At 32.7% G+C, this 21,466-nt stretch overlaps 2 protein-coding genes across 2 annotated transcripts; both read left to right on the top strand.

Annotated features, from left to right (window-relative positions):
* Positions 1-3,930: 3,930 nt before the first annotated feature.
* LOC128163324 (polycystic kidney disease protein 1-like 1) lies at positions 3,931-12,240 on the top strand. The gene is made up of 13 exons (XM_052826892.1): positions 3,931-3,969; positions 4,250-4,359; positions 4,534-4,537; positions 4,587-4,659; positions 5,082-5,188; positions 5,945-6,118; positions 6,350-6,472; positions 6,834-7,016; positions 8,608-8,695; positions 10,195-10,344; positions 10,907-11,115; positions 11,736-11,900; positions 12,118-12,240. Exons 1-13 carry the CDS (start codon positions 3,931-3,933, stop codon positions 12,238-12,240), a joined length of 1,548 nt encoding a protein of 515 aa, XP_052682852.1.
* Positions 12,241-12,505: 265 nt separating this feature from the next.
* On the top strand, positions 12,506-19,622 carry LOC128162954 (polycystic kidney disease protein 1-like 1). Its single transcript, XM_052826398.1, has 12 exons — positions 12,506-12,597; positions 13,124-13,369; positions 13,713-13,947; positions 14,088-14,189; positions 14,415-14,555; positions 14,968-15,102; positions 15,274-15,495; positions 15,639-15,818; positions 16,137-16,301; positions 16,974-17,101; positions 17,267-17,367; positions 17,739-19,622. The coding sequence occupies exons 3-12, from the start codon at positions 13,759-13,761 to the stop codon at positions 18,044-18,046; spliced, it is 1,671 nt and encodes a 556-aa protein (XP_052682358.1). The 5' UTR covers positions 12,506-12,597; positions 13,124-13,369; positions 13,713-13,758; the 3' UTR covers positions 18,047-19,622.
* Positions 19,623-21,466: the final 1,844 nt, after the last annotated feature.

Raw genomic sequence — 21,466 nt, 5'->3', positions numbered from 1 at the left:
AATGTTTAGAGCTTTAAATGGAAGAAACACTTTTTGTTGAGTCTGAGGTGGGATAATCATTTTGGTAGGGTATGTAATATATAAACACTTTTTGTAGTCTGTATTAGATTAAATACTTTTTGCGGAGTCTAGAATTGTTCTTCTGGTGACTTCAATCTCAATTCGAAACATTTATTCATTTGAAACGTTTTCATACTTGAGGAAATGTTTTATAATTTGTTTTATTACCTAATAGAAGGGATTTTGTTGTTTTATTACCATTTAAATATTTGCGTTTATTTTGAACTGCCAGTCAATAGACTGCGATCTATTAGACCGCCGGTCAATAGACTGCGATCTATTGGACCGGCAACGTATTTCAGAACGCGGGTATGTTAATGTTACATCCTCTCAATAGTTCTCGGGGAAGGTATATTCCATTACATAGACGTTGTTTTAGTACTTGGTGAAACCAAATTCAATGTTATCAAAATGGAGTATCAAATAATCAACAGCTTTAAAGCCTCAAATAAGGTAAAAGACTATTTAAAATCTAATGGGTTTAAGACCCCCTCCTTTGTGTAAACTAATATTAAATTGAGATGTTGTAATGCATGCAACAGGTTCTGTGCATAAAAAAGATGAACAAAATCTTAGTATCTTGCATAATGGCACAAAAACCATCTGCAATATGCAAATTGTAAACCCCGAAAACTAAAAAAGGAATTAGGTAATTAAACAATTATTTAATGCTTGAACACTCAATAGACCAGAATTTTTTTTCCGTTGGTGCAGCGAAACAGCTCATTCTGATCTATTGCCCGTGGCCATTGGCCTCGGGCAATAGATTATACTGAGCTGTTCCCTGTACTTCGGGAAAAATATTCTGGTCTATTGACTGCTCAAGCATTAAATAATTGTATAATATTCCATGGTTAATTTATACAAGAGAATTGACGATATACAATAACTTTAATTCCGAAAGTCAAATGAACGTCACTACTAATATAATTAATCAAATGTACTACATATTTGCTCTTTTACATTTGTTTGCTTGTGTTTCGAATGTCTTATTACTATGCATATATTATATCAAACCAAAACCAGTAAAGTATAACTGAAACGTTGAAAGATTCGTTCATTTTATACTTTTTTATGCTGCAAATTGTATAAAAATATTTGAGTTTGAAAACTAATGCCATGAAATTAAATGAAGACCTTAATAGATTGATATTGTTAGAATATAAGGACATTTGACAGCAAATTATTTTGCAGTTAATACAGGAATATTGATGATACTCTATATTTTAGGGTTTTTTAAAAATCTAAACACATGATAGAAAATCGTGATTTTAAAGTTTTAACAGTTTTCTCTGCTTTAAAAAACTCACTAAGTAAATGTACATGTAAATAACTGAATTGAAACTTTTAGTAAGCATACATGTATACACAGGTATCTGATGGGAAAAAAAATCAAACACAAGTTAAAAGAGAAGAAATCTTTAAGAAGATTGGGTTTAACTGGCCATTTTGGTACATTAAGGTTTTCAACGGGAGAGAATTATACAAATCCAAAAAAAGCTTTTGAATTAACCTTAATGAATATAACTTTATTGTAATGTTAATCATATTTACAAACATTGAAGGTAGACCTGACAGGCAAGCTGGCCACTCGTCCTCATTAAAATCTTGCGCAAGGATCACTAGAAACGTTGTAACCTTTCTGGAATTATCTACGCAGTTCTACATGTACACATACTAATGTTAATTATAATGAAATATCGAATAATTGTGTAATGTCACGATTCCAAATATGAAAAAAACCGACAAACAATTATATTAAGTTAACAGTTTCAGCAGTTAAATCTGGTTTGGTGGCGTTGTTAATAAAAGTACAATAAGAATCTAGCGAATCGGTTTCTATGTTTCCTGTAAACACTGGAAACAAGAACCTTCTAAAGGCGGAATAGCGAGTTTTCATTTAGGAAGTTGCGCAGTTTTTATTTCGCAAAATGTATTTATTTCACACAGAAACCATTAATCTGCATAAAATCAAAACTTTAACAGGACCACAAGTAAGTAAGATTTTTTTTTTACATTTATCCATGAAATGATATTAATGACATATCTGTATTTCCTTTTTTCATGTTCTTAAATCATAGTCAATATGTATCTTTTGCAATTAACCAAGTTTTGAGTTTAGTTATTTGGTATCTCAATGTAACTACATTTCAGTATTCAAAACCATTTTTACAAATTACTTGTGTTTCATAACAGTTATTCTAGCAATTTGTTTAAGAATCTATTGCAATCGGCTATGTTTAATTTAAATTTATTTATTCATGTAGGCAAGCACTTGCAATAGAATATACAGATTATTTCGGAGCTAAAACGAGTGATCAAGAAAAAAGAAACACTGCAGCAAAGAGGCGGCGCTTTGAAACGTATTCATTCAATTCATCTCCGAGGATGAATTGGTCTCTTTTCAACACGCAGTCATCCTCCGCGGGTAGGTTAAGGCAACTCCGAGTTTAATGACCGTCAAAATAATGATCAATTTAAAAACTGGTTTTGTTTAAGAAAACAGTGCGGAATATTAATACCAAGGGAATGTGTTCACCAAGATATTATTTTTCTACTTCGGAATCGACTCGATCTTTGAAGCTGCCGTGCCATGGTATCACGTGACAGTTAAAAATAGATCACTTTTTTACCTTAACAAAAAATCAAAAAGTGTAACACTACCCCGAAGTTCATTTGTATGTTTGCTACAATAATTCGATCGGCAATTAGTTCATGTTTATTAGTATTACTGCTAGAATCCTATTGTTAATCGCATAAAATTAATATTGTAAATATTTATCGGAAACCCTCTCAACTTCTATAATTTCATTGTAAATACTACGTATTTTTCATTTAAAACAACGAAGCAGAGGATTCTAGCACCACTTTTCAGGTAGTTTAGGTCATATACCGTTGATATTTTCCAAATTCATCTTTCATAATATCCGGGGTAGTGTTACACTTTTGCCTTTTTTGTATACACTGTCAGAGGAAAGGCTGGTCAAGCCATATAAATGTCGATCTGCTTACCTTATAACACTCGCTGATTAAACAAAATATCCATGCCTGTATTATCCTGTTCATATCCTAACTGACACTCATCTAAATCTTAGGTATCTATTAAATAAGTCTCATTTCGGCATTGTTTACACTGCATTCAGATGATTTGTCTCCCGACATGATCTTCGCTATTAGACATGCTTGTCACGTCATCAATGATAATTATACGTAATAGAGAGAAATCGAAGATATATTCAGTTAGAAGAGTTTCTAGTGATATATTATGCCTGTAGTTTTTATATTTTAAACCAGAGATAAAGTTAAAATCGACATGTTTCTGAGTAAAATATGACATCATGCTGCTTATTGTGACGTCATATCGATCAGAGGAATTTGATCGCTGAGAGTTGCCTTATCATACCCGCGTCTTCCAACGTTTCTTCGACAGAAGAACTAGAGGAACAATCATTAGAAACCGAGACCTACACGGTGTCTACCTCAGGTTCCTCAGGGTATCCAAACACCTCTGGGTCTGAGAGCAAGTCTGAGGACACTGAAAGAAGGAATGCAACAAATACGTTTTAGCCTTTGCAAAACGGTTCCGAATCGCTGGAATTGGAAAAGAGCAACCTTTGAAATAACTTCTACAGAAATGGAACTAAAATGATTATCAACAGAACAGGACGGTATGTATGTGTAGATAATATGACTTAAAATTAGGTATATATCTTTTATCATCGAAACATGCTCCCAAACACTGTTTATCCAACATCCTCTTGTCCTTGACTCTCTCTCATCAGTTTTCTCATACAAATTCTTTGACGTCATATTCATGAACATGTTTAGTAGATTAGCTTTAAGAAATGTGATGTTGAGTAGGTTAACAACATGCATGTTGGTAAACTTGGGACCATAAGCTGTGTGGACGTTGGAAAAGCAAAATATGTTGACTTTAATAGATATTTATAATCCCTCTTAACATATGATAACCTGGTTTGATATCATTTTAAATACATGTATTATCCATTTTATTTCAGGAGAATCATTCCGTATGTCAAGGTCACATTGAAAGGCCTTACGTGGGTTTTTTTAGATAGGTTTATCATTTTAGTTAACTTAATTTATTTTAGTTATTAAGTTATCTTTTTTTTTTTGTTCTTGGCTTTTTAATTTTTTTTTTAAACTTATTTTTGCTCTTTTTTTTTAGATCAGTATAATTTTGCACGGAGAGGAGGGAATGTCCGGTACAAGAGAACTGATCAGTGATGACGACAGACCGATGTTTGAAAGAAACTCCAGGGACAAGTTCATTCTGACGTAAGTCTCACGATATCAACAATAGCTTGGTATTGACAAACCCTCTTTAACTAAAACTGTTGCTCTGTATACCGCCTTTAAGTGACACTTAATTGTGCAGATGTTGACAATGAATCCCAATAGTAAAACCCCCCAAAAGTGCTTGCATTTGAATTAAGGTTTGATTGCCCACAGGGATGTATAAATGTTGCATTGATTTAACACAGACAACATGCTTTTCATTTCAGATTTGGCATAACAATGTTGGATCCTCCCCCAGCTGGTACCTGAGCCGGGTCATCGTCAAGGACCTTAACAATGGTCAGTGTAGCAATCATTTATTTTTTTTTTTAAACTTTTTTCTAAAATGTATAAAACTTTTTGCTTGCTCTATAAACAAATAAAGGATACATAATGCAATACCAAAATTATTCCAAATACATGTATACCTCATACCTCTTTATTTACAGACACTGGTTTTTATGCAAATTTAAAAAAAATTCAATTGATTTATTTATAAAAATTGATAATGTTATTTTATGTAATCCTATTTTCAAAATCCGCAGGTAGTTAATATAAAATGTTGATGGTAAACAAACTTGTTTGATTGAAACGTGATATATTGAATACCGGTATTCAATTTATGCAAGAAAAGCAATATTATAACTCTCAACCATTTTGCCTATTTGTTTTGAATGAAAGACCGAGTCAAAATAATAATGGTCTATTTTGTTATTTCCCAGAACGTGAGTTCTACTTTATATCGGAGAAATGGCTGGCGGTGGAGGAGGAGGATGGGAAAGTGGAGAGAGAATTCCTGGCACTGGACGGGAACCTGGGGTTCAAACGAGTAAAGATATTAAATCTATTTCATCATATCTATTTTTGTACATGTATGATTGCTTTAAGGGACATTGTCACGGTTTTGGTCAAATTCTTTTTTTCTGATTTTCTTATTTACAAAGCTTTCGGAATGCATTTCTCATGATCAAATAAAATTTGAGAGTCATTCGTAGAGTTATAAGCAAGATACAGGACTCACAATTATTTGTCATGTAAACAAGGCTCGTGCCTTGTTTTTGTTTATGTATGTTCAATATACCAGTAAAAAATCTTTTTCAAGCTAATTTGTCTATGTTCTTATTCATTTGAAGCACAAATAGACAGTTCTTAACGTTATTATAATACACATACATTTTAGTTCTAAAACTGGAATTTTTACCTCAATATTCCAAACGTAAAAAAAGTTTTGTTTACATAGCAAAGAAATGTAAGCTCTGTAACTCCCTTATAACTTAACGAACGACACTCAAATTTTGCATGGTTGTTTATTAACAATGCCTTACTGAAGCATTGTAAACATTAAAATTGTAAAAATAATTTTTGACCAAAATCGTGACCATGTCCCTTTAATAGATCTGCATGTAAAAAAAGTCGTCGCAAGCAAAAGTTAGTTTTGGTACGCGGTCACAATAAAGTTAACATTTCTGACGCAAAGATGTTCTCTCTGCTTGATTGTCAATTTATTAACATCTGAACGCATTATGTTTCACATGTATAATATCCATTTTCTTTTAATCAACACATGTATTGTTTTTGACTGTAGGTGTTCCTGACCAAGGGGACGCAATACCTGGCGGACTATCACCTATGGTTATCGCCCTTTACCTGTCCCTCCTATAGTCAGTTCACGCGGACCCAGAGGTTGACCTGCTGTCTGACCCTGTTCTCTGTCTACATGTGTCTGAATACCCTGGTGTACCATTACACCTATAAACAGGTGAGAATATATGTGGAGAACACACCTGTGTATCACTACATTCAATTAAGGCAAACTTTCTTTGATTTCATTTTTTTAGTCGATTTTCGAAATAAATAAAAAAAGAAATATTAAAAAAAATTCATTCGGTTAATCTATTGTCCACGAGCTGTATAAATAAATCAAATTGCACTCATAAATTGTTATATTAGGTAAAGGAATGTTTTTTGAGTGTTTTGCTTGCTTTTTCAGTACCGCGGTGAGTTTGGGTTGTTGTTAGACCTGTCTTGGAATAGCGTTATTGTTGGAGTCGTTTGCTGTGTGGTAGCCATTCCATTGAATTTTGTTTTGTCCTTTTTATTCCGGAGAAGCAAGGTACGCGTTGGTTTCAAACTTAGATTGATTTCTACTAAAAAGTTCAACCTTTTTGAAAACGTACCAACAATTTGACTTAATTTAAACACTTAGTGCTGGAAATGTCATTGAAAACATACTATAATGAGATTAAAATTTCACTAGTGAGCAAATACCGATGAAATTTAAATGTAAAAAAAGTCAAACGTTTCTTTCAGACGCGACACATAAGTTTGTTAGCATATCTCGGCGCCAGATTATTTCAAATAACTAGTTAAATTAAAATTTTGTCAAAGGAAAGTTTAGAACAGTAAGATAATTGGATTAGACAATGCAATGTGGTTAAAAAGATCATTGTTTGTTACATTAATTTTTATTTCAGCTGGTTCCAACAGCGCGTAGTAAAACCTCATTAGCAGAAGACAAAGATGAAGATGCGTATCCGAGCGGGAAACCGAACGAGAACTCACAGGAAGAGGAAACTGACACCTCGGCGGAAGTGGTCCAACCCATTATGACGTATTCCATTCTTGATCAATCTATTTTGAACTGGCCAGCTATACAGGTATCTGTCTCAAACTGAAATGAAATGTCTAATGTTTAATAAGATGTTATTAGACGAGGTCACGTGACCCCGTCTATTGGTTTACTGTCAGCCGAAGTCAAAAACCGGAAGGCACGCGTAGGACACATGATTTGAGTCTACGCGTAAGAAAATAGTGCAGAAAGTTTTCCGGCTTAGTTGGAATCAGGCTTGGGATGAATTACATTGTAAAATAATGCATTACATTACCATTTCTTCATGAATAAGGGCATTAAATTACCATTACCATTACTTAATTTTCTTGAAGTAATGCATTACATTACCATTACATGAGCAAAGTAATGCATTACCATTACTTTGTGAAAAGTCAATAAGTTTTCAAAAAGTAATTTAAAAACTAATTAAAGAGTTTTTGTAAATATTTCATAAATAAAACATGCTTAAAATATTTACAGGTTCATGTTCATGTTCACTATCAGGTTCAAATTTAATGACTTATACAAGATTGCTGCACTTGTAGTTCTAAAAGTAATTAAAATTGGTTCCGTAACATTTACACGCTAATGGCGGAGTTGACAATCTCTGTTATCTATGTCTCTGATTTTCAGAGTATGATTTGTAATGAAAGGAACGGTTGTATCGTAATTCGTGTGGGTGATGCACGAGTTTACACAAAAAAGTAGTAAGTGGCGAACGGATTTATTTTTACCGATTAATTTTGCATGAAACGCAAATGAAGAAAATCATATCAGATAAGTCGGTCTTAAAAATCAAAATGGCGACCGTGACAAATCTGTTTATGCTCATTGTAAAAGTTCTTGGAATCTTATTGTAAAAAAAATATTTCTAACGTCAGGTGCCTGTGTTTATTATCAGTATACAAATGTTCACTTTGTTTGTTAATTCAGCAGTTTTAGAGTTTACATAAAACTTTTATTACGGATACAGTGAGTCCGACTTGTGGACTTTTCCTTGGATCACAAAATTGAATAAATCTAATGATTAAAATTATTTACTTTGATATAGTTGTTTGATTTTCCCGGTAAGTAGTATTTTTTAAAAATTTTCCTTGGGGTCTTATTTTACATAATATACCGTTGTGTAAATTTTCTACAATTATAAAGGCCGGGATTGAGTAAAATTTAGACAAAGTATCGGACAATTGCAAAAAAAGCCGAATTAACATAGATTGTAACAACTTTTTCAAACTAGTAAATTTTGGAAGTATATTCGAGGAAATCCAGGACAATTACAAATTCAAACTTTCAAGACCCCGTCTTTCAGTACTGTCAGTACTTTGATTTTGATAGTTGGTCCTACAGTTGAGAATAAATTTAAAACTGTATTCACACAGGCCTGTTTACAATTAACCAATGACATATTGCAAAGAACAAAATATTATAAAATATAATAAAGTAAGAGCAAAAATGTTATGAAAACAACCAGTTTTAGCAAGTTGATACCGGTATATCATACGTAAACAACTTATTTATCAATTCAATCCTTATAACTAAAATTGCTTGTGAGCTGTGAGACAGATAAAGTGGTAATTGTATAATTGTTATAATGATGATATTTACGCCAACGTTCTTGTTTGTTTTGTTTCGTATAGAATTGGGCACAAAAACAATGGATCAAGCGACAACAAACTGTCAGCAAGGAGAGTCAGAGTTCACAGACCGAGGCCCTACTCAGTAAATGTAGGTATTTACTCAGTAAATGTAAGTATCTACTCAGTAAATGTAGGTATCTACTCAGTAAATGTATGTATCTACTCAGTAAATGTATGTATTTACTCAGTAAATGTAGGTATCTACTCAGTAAATGTAGGTATCTACTCAGTAAATGTAAGTACATGTATTTACCCAGTAAATGTAGGTATCTACTCAGTAAGTGTATTTAATTACTCAGTAAATGTATGTATTTACTCAGTAAATGTATGTATCTACTCAGTAAATGTAGGTATCTACTCAGTGAATGTAGGTATCTACTCAGTAAATGTATTTAATTACTCAGTAAATGTATGTACATGTATCTACTCAGTAAAGGTAGGTATCTAGTCAGTAAATGTATTAAATTACTCAGTAAATGTAGGTATCTACTCAGTAAATGTAGGTATCTACTCAGTAAATGTATGTATCTTCTCAGTAAATGTAGGTATCTACTCAGTAAATGTATTTTATTACTCAGTAAATGTATTTACTAACAAATGTATGTATCTTCTCAGTAAATGTAGGTATCTACTCAGTAAATGTATTTAATTACTCAGTAAATTTAGGTATCTACTCAGTAAATGTAGGCATTTACTCAATAACTGTAAGTACTTGAACAATAAATTTATGAACTTACTCAGTAAATGTATAGTTATTTACTCAATAAATGTATTTACTAACTCAGTAGTAAATGTAGGTACCCACTCAGTAAATGTAAGAACGTGTTCAATAAATGGAGGTACCTACTCAGTAATATAAGAACTTGTTCAATAAATGTAGGTACCCACTCAATAAATTTAAGAACTTGTTCAATAAATGTTTATACCTTCTCGGTAAACATAGGTACTTGTTCAATAAATGTAGGTACCTTCTCAGTAAATGCAGATACGTGTATTTCCTAAAACACTGTAGATAATTTTTCAAAAAATGTAGAAACGTATTCAAATGATGTAGGTACATTGTACTTTGAAAAAAAACTAAAGCTCTAAAAATTAAAATTAATTTTCTTATGTTCGTTTTAAGAACCCTCTGCCATTTGGTTTTAAAAAAAGAATATAAACCGCTATCTACAGCACATGTATGTAATCAATCCAAGTACTGTAAATTCTAGATTGGCACAAGAATAAGTATTTGAAAACTTCAATCGCATGTAATTTCCTTCTTTTAGTAATGTCAATTTTCATTAGTTTCCAACAACAATAACTTTACAGACAGAACGTTCAAAAATCTTCAGTTGCTACTGCCTGTGTACTAAGACACTTTGAAAATGCGCAGGTTTTTTTTGCAATTAACCATTAATTCTAGAGATTTTTTGTTTGTTTGTTTGTTTGATTTTAAAGATATTTTTCTATGTAGTCAATCATATTTATATCGCAAAGCAGGCCAAAAAAACTATTATAGTTAGTTAGCACTAGAAAATTAGAAAAAAAGGTTAATAGTTAGGCATGCAAAAATAAAGACATTTTTTTCTTTCACATTTTCATCAGTGATAGGTTCAGAGACGGACATGGCGTCCAGCGGTTTCGAGGACTCTAACAGTACAGAGCCCCAACCACAGATGACCCTCAGTTCTACCAACAGCAGCGTCAAGAACAAGACAGCCTCGGAGAGCAGTCAGAGCTCGGCTAATTGTCCAGGTGTGCCAAAGTAGATCTAAAAAATAAAGAAAAAATATTCTTTGTTCTATGGTATATTTTGTTAATAATTTATGAAAAAAAAGTTTCTGTTAGGTATTGTAGAAATTATATCAAAAGAAAAAAATCTTAGCAAGATATTTTAATTAGATATCTAAGTAAACTGAATTTGAAAAAACCTGAATAAATTACTAGCGGAATATAAAATCATATTAAATCCTATCTAAGCAATATTTCATCAGGTGAGTGATTTGTTATCATAAACGGTAACATGGAACAATTTATAGATAGGTACAACACTTACCTTAACATCGACATACCTGTGTTTATCAAAAAAGGATTTTACAACGTAATATATATTTTAAAATAATACATGTTATAGAACGGCGAAGGATAAATTAGTACATGCAAATGATTTCATTGGAATAAGGAGCTTCGAGTATTACTGAGAAGATTTCCAACTTTTATCAGAAACTTAGGATCATTTGCACATCGCAACATTGATTTCTTTGCTTGCCCGTTACATGTAACATCTTTATAGCATTTTTATGAACACCTTTTTTAGCTCCGTCTAAGAAGAACCCCAACTCTCGTCTGCTCCTGCCCACGTGGATGCAGTACGTCACGTGGTTTCTGTGTGCCCTTATTATCGTCTGCTCAACAGTTCTGACGATTTGGATCGGTTTCCGGTTTGATGAAGTCCGTAGCATCCTTTGGTTGCAGTCTCTCTACATCAGTGTGTTATTCTGTATATTCGTCGTCCATCCAATCCTGGTCAGTTGATATTCATTGCGTGCTCCATTAAAGAGATTGAACACTCAACAATTTAACCACCAGAGCTGGGTGGTCAATAATTTAACCATCATATCTGCCCTTAAAAGAATTAAATACATACATGCATATAATTTTACGACATAAATTATGTAAATTTGTTGACAAGATAGAACAAATTCTAATATTTTTGGTTAAGAATGTCAATGTTCCCTTCTATTGTAACTGACCATTTCGTCTGCAGGGGATAAATAAAGACTAAATGAAGGGATAAATGAAGACTAAAAGTGAATACGACCGTCTAGCTCTATTGAGCAAGCGTCAAATTTTATATTTTCCTTTTAATAATTAAATTTTTTTTTAATTATAGATTAATCTGGTCTAACCCTTTTACGCCTAATTGTGTTCAAGTGTTTTTATCTGCCTCTCTTGGCTGTGTTTTTTTTAATATAATCGAAATTGTGCATTTATCAACGGGAAGAGAATATCATTTTCTGAACAGAAAATCATAAATTTTCAAAGAAACCAAATCTGTAACCAAAAGTTTTGCTTTTAATGTTGCATGCTTTATTAATTCTTTAAAAATTTGTTTGTTATGAAATGTTTTTTATTTTAATTAACAGATATTCATTGCGGTATTGTACACAACTGTGCGGTATCGATGTGATCCCAGCATCCTGGACAATTATGAAGAATCCTATTTCGGCGAAAACGCGGAAAGGAAAATATTCCGTAGGAAAAAGGAACAGTCGTGTGAAAGTTGGACCGAGGCAGAGGAGTTAGACAAGGTGAATTTTCATTAAAAAAAATTCAGAATAATAGGATATTTTCAAAACATCATTTAAAACTGCTTTGCCTTTAATTTCTTATTTGAAAAATTAATGTTTCACTTATTAACTGTGTTTAAAAGGATGACTACATGTACTTTGGCTCTGCTTTTAGTTACGTTTGTCAAATATCAATTTAACTGTATGATACAATAGCGCTATTGGTCGATCTCTTCAGGCTGTAGCTGCGCGGCAAAGATCTCGGTACCTGCGGTTTGCTAGGCCTCCACAGGAGAAGCAGCTGATTGAATCCAGAAAAAAAGTCATGAAGGAGAAAAAAGCTCTCACAATTCTGTTGTAGGTTCATAGTTTTTGATTGAATGGTTTTTAATTACCATATCCGTATTTTTAAGAAACTTATTTCTTGAAGTCTAGAGAAATGACTCAAACTTATTCTTCGGTGTATATTTACTGTATATTAATTTTAGGAGCAATTTGTTACAAAATAAGGTCTATCGGTTTTTGTTTTGTTTTTTTCAATTTTGCGCCTGTCATTTTTGGTGAATTTTAAAAAGTTAGATGTTTGACACAATATAGGACATACGTGTACATGTAATTTATGCATGTTATATCGATAAAATTCAGGCAGGAATGGTATGATCGGGCTTCAGCGACATTTATGGAAAGTATCTTTAAGGAAAATCCAGCAAGCAAACAGGTACCAGTATATATTGCATCGAAATAATTCATATTTTAAAAAGCGCAGAGTGGTTCTTTCTAATTGAACATTAATATCCTTAGACATGTTTGCGACAAATTAAAATTTCAAATATTGCTTCTCTAATACCTGAAGCAGGTGCGCACAATCGTTTAAAAGTAATTGATATATGAATCATCGTCTTACGTGGTGATGTAGGTTGCGGATTTCCCACGTTTAGTAAGTCTGAAAAGTGAACAACCGATGATGTGTCTGGGTGACGTCATAGGTACATGTAATAATTTCATGATTTGAACATGATACAAGTAGGTGTTAAGGAAACCTTTCTCTTTCCAATGAGAATTAACAGTTTCTCCAAATTTCGTTTTGCGTAATACAAGTATGCAAACCAAAATTCAAAACACATCAGTTAAAATATAATTGTATTAAATGTATTTGTCTTAACAGCAAGCTTAAACACAGATTGTATGTTCTGAACGACATTATCATGAAATACATATATATACTTTTCTCTCTTTTGCTTCAGAAACTAGTGTTGCAAGGTTACATCATCGGACACGTCCAGTTGCGAAAGGTCAAGGCCACAGAAAGAGAATGCGCGACCATGAATGATATGCCTTATCTCTCATTAAAATGTAAAAAATATTTCTATAACTGGATCAAGTGAACCCGAGAACTCTACATTCCAGTCAAAATCTTCTCCTTATTTGTTGTTCGGTCGACATGGCATATATGACAACTCTGGTCACGTGATTAAGCTAAATCATTCAAGGTATTTTTACTGTAACATTTTACGTCCATGCAATATATAACAAATTGTCATTCTTTTGTATTTTGGAATAGTTTTGGTCTTAAAACTAACACATGGAAAGAAAATAATGCTTAATTAAAAGTCATGTCTTGATTTTTAAAACTCTCCTTTTAGCAATGTTCTTCGCTCTTTTCTCTGTTGTTCATTTTTAATTAAACTTTTAATTTAACCATTGGGAAAAAAATCTACAAAAACAAATAAATATCGTAAAGCTCTGGTATTAATGGTGTTTATCGCGAAATAAATGACGTTACACCAACATAGACCGTCATGAATATGTCATTTTTCCTTCCCGCATTTATAGGAATGAGTCCGTGCTTCAAATTCAGAGACTGCCCTCCTCTCAGTGGATGGACGACTCCACCAAAGCCGTGTTTGTGGAGTTCACGCTGTTCCACCCGTCCACTGGCCTCTTCACCTCCGTCATTCTGTACCTGGAAATTCCGGACACAGGCGGAGTGACCGCAGGTCACAGTATCAGCTCCACCTATCTGTTAAAGTATACGTCAGGGACAGATAACTTTCTTCTTTTTTGTGAGGTATAACGTCATTATATTTTTTTCAGAGTATGTTAATACATATGTAGCAACATTTTTTAAATTATTTAGCTCAATATTCTTACAATTAAAATTATTTCCCTTTAGATAATTTTTTGATATTCTTTTGATTATATTTTTAGCTGCTTTTCATACTACAGACACTATGGAAACTGAAGATTGTTGTATATGACATCGTTAAACTACAAATGAAATTTCTACATTATGGTTGGAAAGTGTTACAGGTGAGAGAGAGAGAAAGAAAGAGAGAGAGAGAGAGGTGCATTTTTTGAGCATATTGAAAAGTACTATTCTAAGGTATACATGTACATTTAAACAATTTTTTATTGAAAATTGAGTGATTATGTAACGTAAAATTTGGAACATGTTGTCATGGTTAAAAAGCTTTACACAAAATCTGAGTCCAGATTATTCATATTTTACTATTTGAATGTGTTCTTGGTTTACAGGGTGTTTTAAGCCTGGTCTCCGTTGCGTACATCGGTTGTAACATCTACAGGTTCATATTGGTGTCTAATGTTATTGAACAACAGAGGACAACATACAACGAGGAGTTCGTGGATGTCTCCTTTGTTACATTCTGGGACGAGGTATTCATTAAAACCCATCACCCATTGTATTTAGTGCTGTGGTTTCATCAGTATTCGTGGGCATCAATTTTTGTGGTGAAAATGACAGTTTCAAGTGTATTTTAAATCATGATGGCTAATGCTTCTATCAATACAATGTGTTTGAGATATAATATAACAATATTACAACGAAATTCACGAAAACACATGTAGTTAGAACGAAATCAATGAATATTGATGGAATCGCAGTATATTTTGATGACGTGTAAGTATTTAATTCATAAAAATGTAACAGTTACAAATAAACACACACAAAAAAAGGATTTTTATCATAATTTTCAAATTAGCAAAATCGTTGAAATCGAGATTACATTTTGAAAAAAAAAAATTGAATATGAAAGTTTGTAGTTATTGTGATAAACTTTTCTTTCAGATGCTGCGGTGTATGGTTGGCTTTATCCTGTTTGTAGTCATTTTGCAATCTCTACGACTTCTGAGATACGAGCGATTGTTTCTTCTTTTTGGAAAAATATACAGCCGTGCTCATAGAGAGTTGAAAGTGTTGGCGGTAATGCTTGCTGAATTTAGAGATTCCTCTTTGATATATTTCTATCATATTATAGAATTAATATTTAGTTAGAAACTTGTGATTGACAACATTTTTAAAACAAAAATCGTTCCCGATCGGCAAAATAAGTCCCATTTGTTAATTATTCAAACTAAATTGAATTCTTTGTAGATTCTGCTTTTTGTGTTGCTACTGGGGTTTGCTGCTCTCGGTCATGCTTTATTTGGCGCCTTTTTCTTCGGTTTCGTGGATATGTGGAGCAGTATTTTTACAGTGTCGGCCATACTGTCTGGGCGCTACGTTGATCTGACTTCTGAATCCTCTTTGATACACGCTACCCGGATGTTTATATTTTTCTTGACTGTATTCGGCCTCGGTCTTTCCACAATTTACGTAAGCAACTTTTTTTTATCAAACAATCATATGCATAATTCAGAAAATTAATTATTTCTAATTTGTGTGAAAACACATTATAATTTTCCCACTGAGCATGTAAATTGTAATGTAAAATAAAATGATACTCTCTCCTGTTTCAGGTTGTTTCTTTCTTAACGTTTCGTTTTCACGTGACAAAAAGGCCGCAGCACAAGATGCTAGCTTTAAGTGGACCGGAAACACTGACCTATTATTGGCGCATGCTCCATCAGCTGGCGGGGTTTAGAACGGTTGATACTAGGAGTGAACCGGAATCGGAGCCAGACAATACTTTACCACCGGTAGGATTTTCCCCCCTACTTTAAAATAACCATGCAGTGTCTATTAAGTCAAGCTTATTAAGCCTTAATGTATTTTCTTTTCATAATTTATTGGTCTAAGGCCACTATTATACAGGTACAGAATCACAATTCAACTTTCAAAACTATCTTTTGGTGTTATTAACTAAAGTACTTGGCGAAAATTAATCTTAGGCCTGTATAATATACAAATAAGAATAGTTCGAAATCAATTTAAAATACAGTAACCATATGATAAAAAAATTGTTATAGATTTTTTGCACCTTTTACATTTCATCATCATTTTACATTTTCATCCAGGAGTTTACAATGGCTGAGATCGAATACCAAGTGGACGAGCTATTCTACAGAATCGCCGCTTTATCGGGATCTCACACGCTACCAGAGAAACCCGCCAATTACTTCACGGACTCGGACGGAACCTATGGCGCGGGGGATGACGGGATATCCAGCGTGGGATCTGAGGTACAGGTCTATATTGTTATTACTGAATGAATTGCACTTGCATGTAATAACAACGAAACCACAAATTTTGCTAATCAACATCTAGGAAAAGAATTTTTTTAAGTGCAGTAAATCCCCCCACCCCTTCATGAGATGCATGTTATTACATGTACCGTTGACAAGAGATTATGAATCCATGTTATGTTTGGCGAATTTCATTTTGCAATATAATATCGTACATGTAATAGAAAACATGATAATTCCACAGGGTAAAAAAATTCCATTGAAATATATGTTTTATATAATTCCTCCATGATGCCCTGAATGATAATAATCCTCAAAAAGATCACGAAAAACATGCAAGAGTTTTGTTTCATTGTAGTTTTTTTTTGAAATTTCATCATCCTAGAAGAAATTTAATTTGTTCTGAACTAATTTTAAAGAAATGGAAATCGGAGACCCTTCATATTAAAAAACACTCTGAATATCTCCCCCCCCCCCAAAAAAAACCCCAAAAAACAAACTTTTATTAAATCAAGACTAAATATATCATACATGTAGGTAAGAAAAGATTAGGAAATTTTTAGGCGATTTTTGAAAGAAAAGGTTTTTGGACTCCATTGAAATTCGCTTTGGACTAGTTCAAATAGCTATATTGGCAGTGACATAATTCTCTAGTTATCGATAATTCAGGTTCACGATGAGGAGAGACTTGAACACCGGGTTCACAAGATCGAAGACAACCTGTGTTCAAAGGAGCCCTACTTAGCACAGCTTTTTGGAACAGATAGTTTATCAAAAGACCAGGAAAATCAAATCAGGTGGGTTATTTTTTTCTCCCACGCAAATGTAAAATGTCTAGCAGTACATGTGTAATCATATGAATGTAAAGTTAGAATACAATGTCATATAGGATAGGCAAAATAAATTTAGATGTAATTGTTATAAAATTTACAAAGTGTTTGGTCATTGGTGATTGTTTCAAGGTCGCATCTAGAGCTAGAGATTTTCCGCCAGCTACAGATTCAAAGACAAACAGGAGGAGAAAACGAAACAATTGGTGCAGTCCCAAATACGAGGGAGCAAGGTAATGCGTTGAGTGTAGTAATTGTAAACTGCTAATAATAAATTAGATTGTGAACATTTTTACTATGATAATCTTTAGTTTATATTATCAGCTTTTTTGTGATCTAACATGTTTTTTTAAAGGATTATAGAATTTTACATGAAAGGCTATAATCATTTTGAACCAAGAAAAATAACACAGCGTTATTTTAAAAATTGAATTACATGTAATGCAAAATACCCAATGTGCTTAAAAACTGATTAAAAAGGTTAAAGGTGTAGGAATATATATGCACTTTTAAAGGTTCTATTATAATTGCTATTTTAAGAAACGCTAATCTTCTTCAGACTGCTAGCCATTTAGTATATTTTTAAAACATTATTTTGTTTTAGAAACCTCACTACAAAGAGATCCAAAATTAGGAACACATAATCCTAGCAAATCAGAAATAGAGGAGGCAAGTAATTCTAATCTTAAGGACAAAGAGACGTGTCCATCGAGCCCTGATTCACCAGAGTCGGTGAAAAACTCAACAGAGAAGACTAAGAAACCAGCGGTAGGGGAAGAAACACCACCTGAATTATGTCAACCCAATGCAAAACCAGTTATCAAAGCTCAAAAATGTATGAAAAAACCCGAGTTACCCGCAAAACCAACTTTCATTAATCCCGGGACATCTCGAGGGGGGGCCATTACATGAAATTCATAAGCCGCAAATAATCAGTAGTCCTACATTACGTCAGTTAAAGGCAGATAAGTTTGGCATTCGTGGTGAAAAAGGTGGGGCCAAAGGTGAAAGTAACAGCGGAAGTAGTATAACTGAATCAAGTTCCGGTTCTGAACAAGACGCTCTACATGGTCATGTGACAGCAATGGGGAAACGGAACTTGCGTAAAACAAAGTCGCGTGGGAAAGGAAAGGGACCAGTTAATTTATCTTCAGTTTTGTTAGACGAAATTGAAAGTGAACTCCAGCAAAGAGAATGTGCAAGTGTAACTGACGATAAGTTCGTTATTTTAGAACAAGAAGTGTTGGAAGACATTGATGATGAAAATTTAAATGCATAAGATGTGTCTAAATATCTAAAGTTTCCATTACAATTGTACTAGATTTTGTAATAAAAGTTTTGTCAGAGAAATTGCCATTGTAATAGTAACAAATGAATTCACCAGTAAACGAAAACTAAAATCGTAAGAGTCACAAATTTTATATGACAAGTTACTACATTATATATCATTTTTTGCATCAATTACGAAAAAACAATTACTTATCTGAATATCACTAATAAAAGTTCTCTGAATAGAAAAAAAAAATGTCTAATTTTCAATAACATTGTATCTCTTTAAGAATTACATGTATATGTCGTTCTAGTTGGTTTCCATGCTCATGCTTAATTCTTGGATTTTGCCCCTTATATCGTTTACAGTTCTACATGTTCTTCTTTGACAGCTAGCAATATGTATTTCCGCTAAAAATCGTCAAAATTGTAGAAGATGGTAACCTGGAAGAGTCGATAGGATTGCGAAATGAAATGTTGTACATTCTATTTAAATTTTCACACGTACAAATACACATGTACATTGTAGGTACATGTATATGTGAAACAATTTTTTTTTTCCATTGGCAGTGTCAACATAGTCAACATGAAAAGTGATTCATCTTTTCTCATTTACTTGTTTAGAATACCCAAACGTATTAAGTATTGTAATAATTAGAAATGAACTAATTGATTACAATTCTTCGTGGGCTATCTGTTAATTAAAGGAGTGAGTTAATACTCTTTAGTGTTAATGTGTTTGGTGAAATTGTGTTATTGCGCAGTACACCATGTCTCATGAGAAAACTGCGTTTCTACGGTTGTTTTGCAATTCTTTCTCAGATGAAATTTTCAAAACTTATTTGTGAAAAACGTCAAAGGATATAATCTTACTTGTATTAAGTCAAAATACTGTACTTCCTAAAAGCACAATATTTACCCAACACATTAACACTGTCCGCAGTCATATAAACAATTGCGCATCATTCGATTAACAATTAAGACCACACATTGGGTACGTTTTCTACTGGGTGCGTTTTCTCCAGCATTCTTTCTGAGCAAGGTATTAATTCTTGTTATTTTAAACTGTATATAATCTAAGATAAACAAGTAATTAAACGAGGAAAAAGGTGATTCACTCCTCATTAAAACTTAAACGTGGCAATATACATGTATAAACTTTTTTAAACAATTTCTTTTTCAACACATCCCTGCTTGAAATATAACCTGTATATTTGAGTAGCATATGGAATGAAATGAGTTTTTTTTTCTTCAAGTAAAGATTTGTATAATTTGGTTATGAATGAATTTCATTAACAAGATTTTGAATTCAAATTTTAAAATTTCAACGTATATATATATCGCACTAGTCGTTATTATAAACGGTTAAATTACAACAACAATTTAACCAGTTGCAAGAATAAGTCCGCTGTATTGTGTTTTGGAAAATAAGGAACCAACAATTATAATTCATTGTCGTCCACAAACTGAAGTTTTATCCCAGGCGAAAAACTGCGTATATTGTAGACAAATTGTCTAGAAACAAGGTTATGATGTTAAAGTAACTACGACAAACCGTTAACAATTAATTGCCATCATAAGTGACAAAGACTATTGCGTATATATATATCGTTTATTACATGCACCAGTAATGTTTTAATTTTATTGTTTACGAATAATCGGAACCTTTTTGTTTTCTGTTTTTATTTTACTTATATTAACAGTTCACCATTGATAATTAGAGGCGCGTCCGAGTTTGTGGCCTACCTAGGCCGGAAACTGTTTGATATATATATTTTTTAATATTGAAGTATATGAACCATTTATTGAACTTTTTTAATTAAAAAAACCCCAGCTACTGTAAGTTTTTAACTAAGAACAAAACAAAACGCCGCCTATTAATTCATTTATGGTTTTTAATTATTCTGGAGACATTTTCTACTGCACTAAGCTGACCAAACTGTTTGATTCTATATTTGTAACTTAAGGCAAGTGGAATATCAAGAAAAAATAAAACAATTTTGGTGGTTTGGACAAAAATTTAAAACTTCAAATTTAACCACCTTGTTGACATTCATAACTTTCGGGACTTTTCATAGTAAATGCACTGTCTTAGAGTTATCTCCTGTATTGTCTTTGATGAACAGAAACATTTTACAGCAAATTTCCAATGAAAATTTACACGTATTTGTATTATCGTTTCTGAGTTTACCTATGCAAATGTGATGTAGTGGAAAATAGACTAAAGAGCCTCCCGTGATTTGGCGTGAATGTGATGAGCATGCGCAAGATTGTAAAATCCAAAAAATCCAGATGATTTCCGGAATTTTTTTAGGAATGTTCGTTGATTATTAATTACCGAAGCTTGATTGAGAAACAATAATAGCAAATTTGTAATCTTCAAGTACCAATGATGTTCAAAATATGTAAAACAAAAGACAGTACTCTTCCGATGTATCGGTATTAAAGGCCAAAAATTCTAGTCTATTATTTTGATATAGAAGTATAGATAAGACGATACAAAGGAGATTTTATCAGAATGGCAGCGAAGAACTGCTGAAGAATGTATCAGTTGGTTTTCTCCGTATTCGTTATTATATTCAATATCTCCACCTTTGATGTTAATTAACACATACATGTATATCCAGAACTGCGTAGAGAATTCAGGAAAGGTTATTACGCTTTGGACATTACCTAAACAAGTGATTGTATTTCTAAAACGGTTAGCACATACAGATTAAGCTTAATGGCATATGACCGAAACTACGCAACCGAAGGTTTGGCCTAAGAGCTACCAATGGAGAATCAAAGTATTGACATTCCTGAAATATTTGGTTTTGTTTGTTTCACTTTATATGGATACAAATTTTAGGGACAGGAAATACAATGTATCTTCTTTAAGTTCTACTTAATCATCATAATATAATGGCTGTTTTTTTTAAAGAAGCATTTATTTATTCAGTTTTGACTCAGAATTTGATAATGAAACGACAGTTGATGATGCCAATTAACGTTATCGTATGTATATTTTACACTTGAATTTTGTTTTGAACTTAACATATGATTTATTTCTAGCTTTTCGTT

Source organism: Crassostrea angulata, chromosome 9 (assembly GCF_025612915.1).
Source record: "Crassostrea angulata isolate pt1a10 chromosome 9, ASM2561291v2, whole genome shotgun sequence".
Lineage (NCBI taxonomy): Eukaryota > Metazoa > Mollusca > Bivalvia > Ostreida > Ostreidae > Magallana > Magallana angulata.
The sequence above is the reverse complement of the archived record's forward strand: the minus strand, read 5'-3'. Positions and strand labels throughout refer to the sequence as shown.

Excerpts from the sequence above, each read along its gene's own strand:
- LOC128163324 (XM_052826892.1), top strand. The coding sequence starts at position 3,931 with ATGCATGTTGGTAAACTTGGGACCATAAGCTGTGTGGAC. Across the intron at positions 10,345-10,906 it reads GAGCTCGGCTAATTGTCCAG|CTCCGTCTAAGAAGAACCCC; the intron begins GTGTGCCAAAGT and ends CACCTTTTTTAG. Across the intron at positions 11,901-12,117 it reads AGGCAGAGGAGTTAGACAAG|GCTGTAGCTGCGCGGCAAAG; the intron begins GTGAATTTTCAT and ends CGATCTCTTCAG.
- LOC128162954 (XM_052826398.1), top strand. The coding sequence starts at position 13,759 with ATGGACGACTCCACCAAAGCCGTGTTTGTGGAGTTCACGCTGTTCCAC. Across the intron at positions 15,819-16,136 it reads CAGACAATACTTTACCACCG|GAGTTTACAATGGCTGAGAT; the intron begins GTAGGATTTTCC and ends ATTTTCATCCAG. Across the intron at positions 17,368-17,738 it reads CCCAAATACGAGGGAGCAAG|AAACCTCACTACAAAGAGAT; the intron begins GTAATGCGTTGA and ends ATTTTGTTTTAG.